General features: G+C 39.4%; 1 protein-coding gene across 1 annotated transcript in view; it reads left to right on the forward strand.

Moving 5' to 3' along the window:
• The first annotated feature begins 2,959 nt into the window (after positions 1-2,959).
• Positions 2,960-13,179, forward strand: part of LOC139724341 (transcription factor COE1-like) — a 148,188-nt gene continuing 137,968 nt past the window's right edge. Inside the window, exons 1-2 of the mRNA XM_071635492.1 lie at positions 2,960-3,439; positions 10,025-10,181. Of these exons, the coding sequence (XP_071491593.1) occupies positions 3,303-3,439; positions 10,025-10,181 (294 nt within the window). The 5' untranslated portion in view covers positions 2,960-3,302. The remainder of the gene's footprint in view (positions 3,440-10,024; positions 10,182-13,179) is intronic.

Raw genomic sequence — 13,179 nt, forward strand, 5'->3', positions numbered from 1 at the left:
GCTGTCTCCGAAGCTGGCTGTACTAAAATGGAGCTACAACTCCATGGTGGATCTTTCTCTCTCGACGAGAAGAGAACTTGGTTGAGGAGAGGTGTTCCTTTACGCTTTCGCGGATGAACATGCTCTGTGATGTCCTAGATTCGCATAAATTCATCTCGATTTGCCAGTGGGAGCTTTATAATATTTTCTACGATTTACACAAGAGTGTTTCAATTAACAACACGTCAGCCAAATCCACCTTCATTGTTGTATCATCGAAATTTGCATGGGCTAGTTTGCGAACACTTTTTTTTTTTCGTGCGTTGAATAATCTAACGATATTAAAACCAAAGACAGCAAAATACTTCATATAACGAAATATCAAATGAAAAACTCATGTTCATGACAAGCTATTTTACCTTTTTAAAAATGATACAAACTGTGCAGTGAAGCACATATTTTCATACTTCCAAATTTAAGAAGCCTTCAAATATTTCAAGAAGGTGATTACACTCTTCACTAAAAGATTGTAATATCAATAAATATTTGAAGTTATAAAGACGTTGAATCATAGATAGAAACTATTGTTTACAAATGATACAAATATCTAAATATATATTTATGTCTCTAATTGTTAAATAGAAATTAGATGTTGAAAAGACTACAAGAGAAACGCTTTTTCGTTTGTGTTACAAATGGGATTACCCAGCGTAGATATCGAGTCAACTATCTCAACACAAGCTTCGTTCTGAAATTAATTCTGACATGTATCTCATTTTTATGTTAGGAGTTCATTTCTTTGCATCATGTAAGAAAATAAAAATGATACTGAAAATTATTGCTACGTTTATTTATCGACAAATGCGATCATTCATTAAGCTCCCGTTGTTATCTGTTAGCGAAATATGAACATTATTACTTCAGTGCAGTCACTGAAGTTACATAAAAATGGAACAAACACCAACTTTACATACGATGAATATGAGCAAGAGTGCTTTCGTAAGGAAAGAACAGTCTATCATGTATGTTCATTCCCGAAATAATTCCTCTCCCCTCTAATACCCAGTCCTTCGCCCCTCCCCCTTCCCCCTCCCCATCACGTCCCCCTCCGAGCAGCCCGGAGCGTCTAAGCTGAGTCGAGATCCTATCGCCCTCTCTCTGCGATTTGTGGTCAAACACGGCGCGAGCGAGGCAGCCGCTGTGAACTCAGCGCAAACGAGCGAAAGAGGATCCCCCATCTCTGCCGCAGCTAGCCCGCTGCGATTCAAGGGTAATCCCCCGTTAACACGGCGAGGGCGTTCATCCGTACAGAACAACGCTTGTTACATTCCGTTCCATTGCCATATTCTCTGCACACACGGTCAAGCTGGCAGAGCATAGCACTGTATTCCATCTGACCGTCGTTCATCCAAATATCATGAAACATACATATTCCTATTACAGATGTGTTTTGGTATACATTGCCTCAGTGTTTCTCTTCATTGATGCGGTAAAATGTGAAGTCTGGCTTTATTGATAAAAGTCAAAGGTTGTCAGGTTTATCGTGGTTGGGTATGCTGTTCTGGTCTTTATAATAATGCATAGATACTCATAGTTCATAACTGAGGGCAGTGAAAAGTGTGGGTATGTATGCTATGAAATGTTTTCGCAGAAACAGACTCGAGTATCATGAAAATACCCCCCCCAAAAAAAAAAAAAATGCTGATAAGTGATGGAGTGATGACAAAAAAATAATGTTGATTTGTTCAATTCAATTTGTTTTGCTCAGGCAACATTTTTCTTTGTGTCAGTGTGTGTATGTAGTCGAAAATGCGTGTGTGTATAATGTGCGTGTGAATATAATTATGTGTTTTATAATTGGTGTGTATTAGTAAGTTTATGCTAATGTGGAAAAGAGGAATTGCAGAGAAGTTTTATCAATACATGACTGCTGGTGAGATGTGCATTTGAACATGGTGCAAACAGAATATGGTAACACAATGTAGGGACGGGCAGGGAGAGAAGCAAACACTGAGAAAAGCGGACAGTGAAGTGTTTTGAGACAGCAACTTCGGTGGACATGTCATTTTCTAATTCGTGCCGAAACTCAAGCAGAAAATAGGCACGGATTACGCTCGCCTGATTGGCTCCATTCACATTCCGCGCATGCCATTAGCCATATTAGGCAGAACTGGGCGGAGCGCGGCATGCTGATGATGCTTCGTGTGGGGGCTGCTAGGGCAAGACCCGCGCGCTGTGTTGGGAAGGGATGCGCCGAGTGTGCGAACTCCCTAAGGATTCGAGTCCGGAGGGACGATCACAGCTCGACAGCGGGCACTTGACGGGAACAAAAGGCGGCCCCGAGAGGACAGGGGGAGGCAGAAGTCAGGGTAACGGGCAATAGGAAACACTCACCCACAGCAAGTCGTGCACGTGAACGTTGGTTAGGCATATACTGTATATCACATCTGAACAGCCGTTTACCCCGAAACACTAACTCCTGGCAATCAGAGAAATATACTGACAGAGGGGATAACACAATACCGGTACAAAATCACCCTCACTGTTGTCATTCACTTATATACTCACCCACGACCCTCTGGTCAACTTACCATTTTTCCAACCCTGTTACGTAGTAACTGATGTCGGTGCCGTTATCCACGTGTTTTATCTGCATTAGTTAGTCTGTGCACAGCGGTAGAAGCAGCGGCTTAAAGCATCGTCTGCTGCATTCAGATTACCCAGTAGAACTGTGAGAAGAGAGCCTATCAATTGCCGTTACTCTAAACCACCGCGACTTTTACACCCAACACCATTGCTCCGCCAGCTTTACCAAGCAGCACGATGCAGCAACAGACTGCGAGTCCCAGGAGCCAGTAACCAGACAGCGACAAGTGGCCGAGGAATCGTCCCCTAGCAGGCCGCCCAAGACCGCATGCGAGCTTGTAAGCGTCCCGCGCGGGCCCTCTTGAAGCAGCAACGTCAACTCTCCAAACGCTCACCTATCGCCACGCCCGCGGTTCGGCGAGCCAAAAGGCCACCGTATACGTACCCTTGTCTCCCCGCAGACCGGATCGCTGATACAGCAAACGAGACTTTTGGGACCAAGCAGGCAACGCTTTTTCTTAGTCTTCGTCGTCGTCTCCGACAACCACTCGGCATTAATTGCCCAGAATAATAATTCAACACCTTCCACACTGAGCAGTATTTTTGGAGACGCATCAAAATAACGTCTCTTCATCCTCGACTTTTTTTTAAAGGAACATATTAGCGCCGGCCTGACGAAGTTGTTGTTTTTCGGCCGTGGTTACCAGCTTTGGATCAGCAGACAGTTTGCTAAACACATGTTTGGGATTCAGGATTCGTTGACGCGGGGTTCCACCAACCTCAAGGAAGAACCGATCATCAACACGGCTCAGGTGGGGTCGTCGGCCGTTAGAGCCGGCTGGATGCAGCCCGGCATGGTAGACCAAAGCGCCAGGTAAATAACACCTTAATAAACAACTTATTTCCCTGCCTCCTTAGCTACTTTATACGGCTTTGAAGTACCTGCAAGCATACACACACTAACAACCTTAACTAGATAAAAAGACAAATGGGCATTTTGTCAATTCAGCCGCCGCAAACTACCTTTCCTTACCACTATGAAATGTAATAATTCCTTAGTAACTTGATTTATAACAAAACAGTAAAAGTGACAAATAACTATTCTTTTGTAATTACTTGGCATTGCTCGCGCTCGGGTATCTCAAACTTAGTATTGCTCAAAGTAATACTTTGTCATATCTGCAAACTTCTAAAACAATTTTGATATGATGATTGTAATCATGTTAAATTTCACTGATTGCTCATTACTGCTTATAACTGGAAAATTGTTTAGAAAGTCCATGAACAATTATTGTGATCACCGAATATTTGTTTACCTCTCCAATTAATTTACCAGCCCTATACCATTGACAGTTCTACTAGCGGTATTATATTTACGTTGCGCGAAAATTCAGCTTAACCAGAACCCAACAGCTGCAACATCTGATTATACTTCTGACATTAGGACATTACTACTGTTTTTAATGTTGTTACAAGTCTGCTGCTACTACTACCTCCACTTCTACCACTTCTTCCGTTCCCATTCTTAAAAGCACTAGTAATATCATTTGTGCTTTGATGAACCTAGCCATATACTGGTAACTATAGCTGCTTCTCCCTCTACTCCTACTACAGCTTGCTATGATTTTGCTTACTTCTGCTACTACTGCCACAACAACTTTTTCTGTATTTTGTTTTCACTTACTGCGTTTCCATCACTGCTTTTCCAATCCTGTATGAAAACGAATGGCACCGTTTTCAGTTTGCATTTCCTTGGAGGGAGGGGGTAGACAAGTGTAAAAGTAATTCAGGATTAAATTTTGAAGTCAACAATCTCTTCCAGTGTAAGGCACATTCGTAGCTTGATCAGACATCTATTTTCATTTAATTTACGCCAATTTTGTTGATAACTGTACTCATTTTGTAGTCATACAAAAAAGAAAATATTCCAATTGAGATAAAGAAAAGCAGTGCATGAGTGTCTTCGAAACGGTTTACTACAGAGGTAGAGAAACATGTTTTATTCAGTAATACGATGTCATTCTCCTTTGTCCTGTGCTGTTTTCACTCATCGATGCTTTGTTCTGTTGGAAAACATTTTTCGTCAACATTGTAATTTATGATCATTTAGACGCCACTAATTTATCAAATTATGACTTTCAGAATAATTTTGAACTACCATGTACGGAACAGGCAAAGCTTATGAGTTGTATACATTATTGACATTGTGTTCATTTTGGGGATCTACCTCCAAATGTATTTATGTTTACACGAGGACTGATAGTAACAACCTTATTCAGTGACACGCAAATGAAAAATTAACCGAAGGTAGTCCATTTTATGCTACTTCATTTCATAACTGTTTGGTTGACATTACTATTTAAAGACAACTGTAGTTACAAGACGAAGTCTTTTACGCGCAACATATTTTGTGTAACAGCGATACTGCCTTATAAGTTATAGCATCACTGATTCAATGCCTTGCCCCAAAAGAAAAGGTAATGATAATTATATGCAAAGCTATTAAAGGGAATAACAATGTGCCGAAAAGAATGTTCTCAGGTTTAACAAGAATACAATGACTAAAGATAAACTATATCTGTGGAAAAGCGATACAGAAATCTGATACATCATCGTCGTGCAGGATACGTTTTAACCATCGCATTGCCATGAAACACGTAGTAGACGGTTAATAGTTTCTCCTTCTTGATGTCAGGCGAGGACCTAAGACCTTTTAAAATATGGTTACACTTCGCATTATTTCATCCACTCCTCATTTCCATTGCTTCTCTGCTTTTCTGTGTTTCTGGATAGACATATATATGAAGTGTCAAACTGCACGGACAAACACATTAGTAACTTAAAAAAAACACCTGTTTGCAGTCGATAACTTTACGACCAGAGCGAATGGTTGTGAAACAAAAAAGGTGTGTGTATGTTGGGGGGGGGGGGGATGGGTAGAAATATGGGCAAATCGCGCTCAACGGAAAAAAAAAAGTAAGGCAGTGCATACAAAGAACTTCGAACAACAAAGGCTAAATGTTGTGCTGATCTGGATGATTATATGCTGTTCATACTGCAAATTATGGTAAATCACGTCAACAACTAAATGTTTGCTTAGAAATCAATAGTGTGCAGCTCGCATGGACCGAAGAGCAAAAGGAGTAAAGTACCGTGGCCGTTATTCTCAGGAAATTCCTGAAATTAGCGAAGCTTAATTGCAACCCGATTGTCTCCCTTTGCTCAATACACCACGAAGAATCAGGAAAAAGAAGAAGCAGGCAACGTGTACACTGCGAAGATTACATTCGCCTTTGTACACATCGATAGTCGGAGCAAGCCGTGCGTAGTAAGAGAGCTCGACGTTCCCGTTAGTATAATTGCGTCTGGCCGGTCGGGTTATGTTGATAGACGCTAGAGTCAAGTACAAAATACATTAATGACTGTCCGATACGCAAGCGGATGCAAATAGCTGCTCACTTGCCGATGTCAAATCTTGCGCAGGGAGCGGCGATGGTATCTGTAGATAGCAAATAAACCTTGAGATGTAGGGACGGAGTCGGCATCCCTGGAGCCGCTTGAGCATAGTGAGAGCGACGGTGGGAAGAATTAAAAAGGTAAGGGAGAGTTGAAAATAAGCATTAGGGAAAGAGAGTGGTTCGACAACTAGGCAAGAACGAACGCTTGCTGCTTAGACTTTGTTAACTCAACGAAATTGAGCAAGAGTCGGGGAAAATCAGGAGCCATCCGGGGAAATATCAATCTTTTACCGCGATACTGTGTTATTTCCCCCGATAACGGGGTTATTTCACTTTCATAGCGCGTCTTGGATCACGAGCAGACGATATTGACCCGTGTCTATTCATTCAACACCCATGCACTTCACGGTAATTTTACAAAAATAAGCTTTTTATTATATATGTTGGATACTTGGTTTTATAAACATTTTTCATAAATACTTCAATACTCTTTCTTCTTGGTCATGCTGTGATCCCTACGTTGTCTGACACATTTTTTAAAGATAATTATATCAAAACTTCATAAAAAGTTATCAAACTCTTAAAATATTATTTAATAGTGCCCCATTATCTGACAGAAATAATTTCGCTTTATTGTTGATTTGGGATGCTGAAGGTGCTTTCATGTTAAGAACTTATTAACTAGTTTCTCACGTTATGATTGAAGTATACATCACATTCGTAAATATTTAATGTATGTGTGTCTGATATGGGAGTGACGCTGTGCGTCTTGCTGTAGGTACCGCTTTGTTTCCTATTGATGTAGGGCCACTTGTAAACGATGTAGACCTCTTTTGCGGCTTCGCATGGCCCTAATTTCCCCTTGTATGACTGTTTTGGGATAAGAGTTCTTGCAAGAAGCCTGTAACCTAGATTTCTTTCTTCCTCTATTTACCTTTTTGTCGTTCTTCAAACTGCTGATATTTCGGTATTTGCAGGAGGCAAATTGGAGGACAATGCGATAAAATTTACTCGACATTTTACTGAAATGCCCTGGGTCCCTTCGCCCGTCTTTTCTCAAAATCGAATGCATGCGTCTACTTCACGGAACGGTAAACACAACTGTTGTGTCACGTCACATATATATAGCGCACCTTTGTCGCGCGAAAGTGGGACTTCTTTTGTACGTTTCTCTTTTAAAGAAAATACCGACAAGAGAGGCAGAGGGTAAATGAGAGGAGGCGACACTAGAAAATAGTGAGTATTCCATTCAAGTTCATTAAAATCATGAACATCTACAACATGTTTCATTACGCATTGTTGATTTTAACGTTCACTGAGCCATGTTTTATTTTCAGCGGGTTTTAAGTAGTCAAGGCTCCTCTTGAAAAAGATCCTTAAAAGTTCGGCGTTGCGATGCCAAGTAGCGGAGGGCCCCATACTCACCCACGTATGCTTTTTGTATCGACAGCAAAGCCATGACTCTCTGTAGATGCGATGCCATGTCTGTATCGGGACGGCCGTACGGGCACTGTGCTATGTTATTCCAGCCAACTATCACGCCGAAGCTCACGGGGATGCATGTCGATAGAACGCTCACTCTCACATCACTGGAAAATAACGGTGGTGGTACATGATTTTGTTTCGCGGGTGTCCACATAAAGTTGTGCATCTCAAAATGAACACAAATCATGCGAACTATTACTGTTTGAAATTTTTTGATACCTCCGAAAGACACCCAAGCACCATAAGGTTCTACAGGTTCTACACTACTACAGTAGGCCCCCTTGTCAAAATGGTCAAATGTAATATGAGCATTTACAAGCGTCTTTTTATTGTTACGTCCATTCCTAACTGAACTTTATTTTTGTTTTGTGTCTTTGCAGCGTAAGAGGAATAAAGTGATTTTTTTTATATGTCACATCGTCAAACTCTTTTCGTTACACGTATGCATACAAAACTCGGAAATAAGAAACCTTCGACCTGACGAGAGGAAAACTAAAATAATTCGTCTGACTCACACGTACAAACTTTTACGACAACTTTCTTACCCTGAGTCTTTACTGCAGCAATTATTGTGTTATTAAAGGATGAATTCCATGTCTTAAGTCATATGTAACGACTTAAATAAAGGAAAAAGACACTGTACACTACCGTGCTGTTGTATGTATATAGTCATGGCGACATTTGATGTATGGAAGGCTATCATAGTAATCAATGATTTTTTTTTGTTATGGTCCATGTAAATTCGCAATACATTTAAGAGTAATGAAGGATAATCTGTTCTATCATACGGGAGAGATAAAACGGAAAAATTCAATACGTTGATACTAGTATAAAACACATGAAACGAAAATTCTATCGAAACATGTTATCTTCCTTTTCGCTCGCTATAAAACTCGAAACATCGCACAGTTGGTGATATGGCAAATCGATTATCCTTTCACGGTTGAAAATCGCTTGGGGTATATATAGAATGCCATCGCTTCCTGGGATAGGTATTGAACATTATTGACTAACGAACCAGAATTGGCTGTGCTAAGAGATTTAGGTTAGAGTTCAAGGGAAGAAAGTAATCATAAAATTGGTGGATGAAATATCTTCCTTTTTTCTGTATCGAGAGTCCCCTAGTTTCCTCTTCTATTGTCAATTGGCTAACTTAAGTTTGTCAGTATGGAAAGCCATGTTATAGAAAGTGAGCTGAAGGATATTAGGTGTCCCAATGGCACAACCATCGGTAACATGCTGTACCCAGTTGGGACCGTGTATTAATTTCTTAACTCATTAACCATGTTAACGGGCGACAGGCTTGATACGGACTCAAACACATTTGACACTGCTCATACACAGAGCACACACACGATCTAAATCCAATCACACACAATCCCACGTCCAACCACATAAACACACAACGCACGCACGCACACACACTCACGTCGACAGGCACATATACACATACGCATAAATAAACACTTGGGCCCACACGAATCATTTTCCGCCGTATGTATGTGCATCGGTAATGAAGGTACATCTCATACGATTAAAACCAAAAATCGATCTCATTAATATTCATGTGACTTTTGGAGATCGCTAATTTCTGGTCGGTGTTTAATAACGTCGCCTTGAATTACGTGAAGTGGGGCGCTCTGTCTTAACCCAGGTAACCCAATTTGAAACAAGAATCTTACAGCATCTGGAGATGCCAGTAAAATAAAATGTTTTCGTCTCCCAGACATCGTTCTCTATCGATATGATGTACACGTGCAGACAAAAAAAAAAAGAAGGAAAGGATCCAAAAACTCTTCTTCAGACTCAATTTAACGATTAGGCCTATTTGTTATAAAAACGATATCTTTTCCATTGATTGATTAAAAAACTCGGTATGATAGCTGTCGCTTGGACAAAGAACATAAACAATGAGGCTTTAAAAAAGGTGAACATCACTTACCCATCTTCAGGGAAATCATAGGATTAGACCTAAGCACAGGAAAGAAAATATTGAACCTCTCTTTACAGTTTGAAAATTCTCGAAAATGGTCACATGATAATATATTCGTCCGTGTTTGTTATTCAGAACTTTGAATATTCATCGTAATCTTCTGGCTGCCTAATGTATGTCCAGATTCAAATTCTACCTACATTGCTACTTAATGATAGAAATCATTTGCATGCCTTGGTATTCGAGGAGTATGATTTATAAACCAATATTGGACTTCACTGTCTTCAGTGTGTAAAGTTAGCATTTCTTTCTCTTCAAATATACCGACAGCACTGAATTCATTACTAAAATATATATGTGCTGTGACAACAAGAAACCATAATCTAAGATGACTGCATGTAGGCATTAAACTGGAATGGGAATGTGTGTGTAGAGAAGAGAAATTCAAAAGAGGGAGAGATTCAGTGTGTGTGTAAAGTGTAATTGTGTATTATTTTTGAAAGTCTATTTTATTCTGTGAAGAGGAATACATCGAAACGCATAATGACATTATAATGATTTTTGTTGTTGTTTTGCCGAACAGTTCATGCGGGATGGCGAGAGCTCACTTCGAGAAGCAGCCTCCAAGCAACCTGCGAAAGAGCAACTTCTTCCATTTCGTCATCGCGCTGTACGACCGCGCCGGACAACCCATCGAGGTTGAGAGGACGGCCTTCGTCGATTTCATCGAAAAAGACAGGGTGAGTAGGCCTACCTTCTTCCGTAACAGTGCCATTGCTGCTTGATCGAGAACAAAAAGGCAGTAACTACATTAGATGGAAACTACAATTTTTGTGCTTTTTGCCATTGAGCTCTTTTACAAGACAAATCTTATCTGTATAAAGAAAGTTTTCGCATACAACTGTCTACTATTTCTTGAAATAGGCCTTAGTTCCCTAAATAGTGCACTTCGTTTGATAAGGCTCATAACAAAGAAGAATGAAGTCTATATGCTAGCACGGTTTATTGTGATTTGTAAAGCTTTAATAGTCAAAACAGTGCTATTTTAACGTTACTGCTTATTTTTTCTTTCGTTATAAGGTATTGTTTTGAGTTTCTTTGAGCCTATAAAAGCTTATTCAGAATTACAAATGATGCCTCCGAAATGCAGCTGTGTAGATACAGTACGCATTGATATTAGCAATAACCATAGTTTCTTCGGACGGTTAGCCCCACCTAAGTGTTACGGTCAGGGCATTGCCATGGGAACAGTAGAGTCACACAGACTTAAAACGATAATAATAATAATGATGATAATAAAAATTACTGTCGTGCACGTAGACAAAGTAGAGAAAACGGAAACTAATGAAATCCTTACGTATGCACAAATAATCATTTTCATGATAATAAAGAGAGGGTAACTATCAAATTTCGACGGGTTGTCTTTTGAAATATACGACAGTTCAATTTTCAGTGAAAAATGATGGCATTTAGTAAACAACCTGCTGTAGAGCGAATGGACCAGGTCAACTTTTGGCGGCGTACGTAGATGATGTGTATGTCAGCTACTCATTCCCGAGCAGTCGCCCTTGAATGCTGATGAGAACTCTGCGTAAGCCGTTCCGCCATTGTTTCTAAATTGATTTCGGCAACATTACTTAGCGCAGCCCGGAGGAAAAAAAAAAACCCAAACCAACAGAGTATGTGATTATCATTACCGCTTGCATTGGAGTGATTGCGCTCTAGATAGTCAACCCGTGCACATTGGCCTCACGTATTCCCTTCCGCTAACTAAGCTTTCAGCTGTTCGCCAGTATTATGTCAATTCAGAGACACCAAGTAACGCCCGATGTCGCCTGACATTGAGTTGGGCAAAATGTCGGCAATGTTTGTTGCAAGATTGCCGAAATGCAATTTCTCCCTCAAATAAGTCCATCACAATAATCTTATTCTGAAACTCAATTCTAAAACTCTTTCAGATTTTTTTTTTTTAAATTGGACATGAGAAATCATCCAGGAGAGTTTACCTCTTGTAGACAGAAAGGGCAATTCTTGTTATAGGTACGTATTCCATTGTTTATAGTAGTACACCTATAAAAGGTACTATTTACTGTTTTTTTTTCCTTTTAGGAGTACTTCATGTTCTGTGTTTAATGCTTCATATGAAGATCGGATGGGAGCGAACAGATAAGACAAAAACACCAATTTAAACAAGGAGATATCAATCTGACGCGTTCTTCAAGTAATCCACTGTTTCCGTTTAAGAACAGGAAACAAACACATCAAAATCGACATTGTTTGATTATTCAAATCCCTGCTGTCGTTTTACATGTATCAGTTTCGGATTGTATCAAGGATTCCAGACTAAAACGGATATGGTCTTTCACAAAAACCTCCCTGATATTATTCCAAGACAAGTAAAGAAAGTTCTTCGCATTATAACCCTACCAGCTGATTACCATGCACCGACTGAAAAAAAAAATACATAGACCTATATAATTATACAGGCCTATAGTTTTATTTCAACGACTTAACCCTCATTATTCGCAAATGCTTTTTTTTTTCTACCTTGTTTATATGAGTTGTTATAATAGATGTATAATCTCTCGTAACCGGTGCCTTGTAGTGATTCTGTTGGTAGCGTATCCTTGTCTGTCTATGTTTGTAATACAGGTGTATAGTTATTTCCTATCATGAACATCGACGGGCAGCCATACCTATAGTTTCATATCAAGACAAGTTACCATAATAATGAGAATGGAGGTAATATTATGATAATGATAATGATAATGATGATAATGCGTCTACTTCTGTTACCACTCCTGTTACTGCTACTATACTACTACTACTACTACTACTACTACTACTATACTACTACTCCTCCTTCTACTACTTCTGCTACTACTCCTACTATACTATTACCACTCCTGTTACTGCTACTACTACTACTACTACTACTACTATTACTACTATACTACTACTCCTCCTTCTACTACTTCTACTACTACTCCTACTATACTATTACCACTCCTGTTACTGCTACTACTACTACTACTATACTACTACTCCTACTTCTACTACTTCTACTACTTCTACTACTACTCCTACTATACTATTACCACTAGAACTAATACTACTTTTCATAATCATGATAACAATAATGATAACAAAATCTCCACACGCTCCATCATCAAAATGTGTTCGAAATAAATGCGTTTTGAATAAATTTAGGTTCTTACTACCCATTTTGGTATCTGTCATGGTGTCCGTTAGTTTCTTTCTTTATAAACGTGGACACCACCCAGAATGGACATTGCTCGCTGTCAATATTAGAGCATAAAGTAAAGAAATCTAACGACATTTTTCTTTACCATTTTACGCTGTCTTCTCGAAATCATTGTAAAGGTATAGAGAGGACATCCATTCCATAATCTTGATATGTATAAGTTAACTCTAGTAAGTAAACAACAGATCATCAGTGATAGATGCATTTCAATAGAACAAAATTAACAAAGAAAACAAACCCTAATATCACGCATGTTTTCTATAAGAAGTAGCATCAATCACCATCTCATAATAATTATGGAAATTAGACGATTAGATGACACGACAATACCATAGAATTAAAATCAATGACAATCTCCATTGAGCCTATACACAAATCTTGTTAAAATTTCATTTCATTTATATAACTCAAAAGGAAATAATATGATATAATATTATATCTGGTATCCGACTTTGTAATGATAACATTCATAA

The sequence above is a fragment of the Diadema antillarum genome, unplaced genomic scaffold (genome assembly GCF_040938485.1).
Source record: "Diadema antillarum isolate AM-2024a unplaced genomic scaffold, OU_Dant_1.0 scf00000211, whole genome shotgun sequence".
NCBI classification, from domain to species: Eukaryota; Metazoa; Echinodermata; class Echinoidea; order Diadematoida; family Diadematidae; genus Diadema; species Diadema antillarum.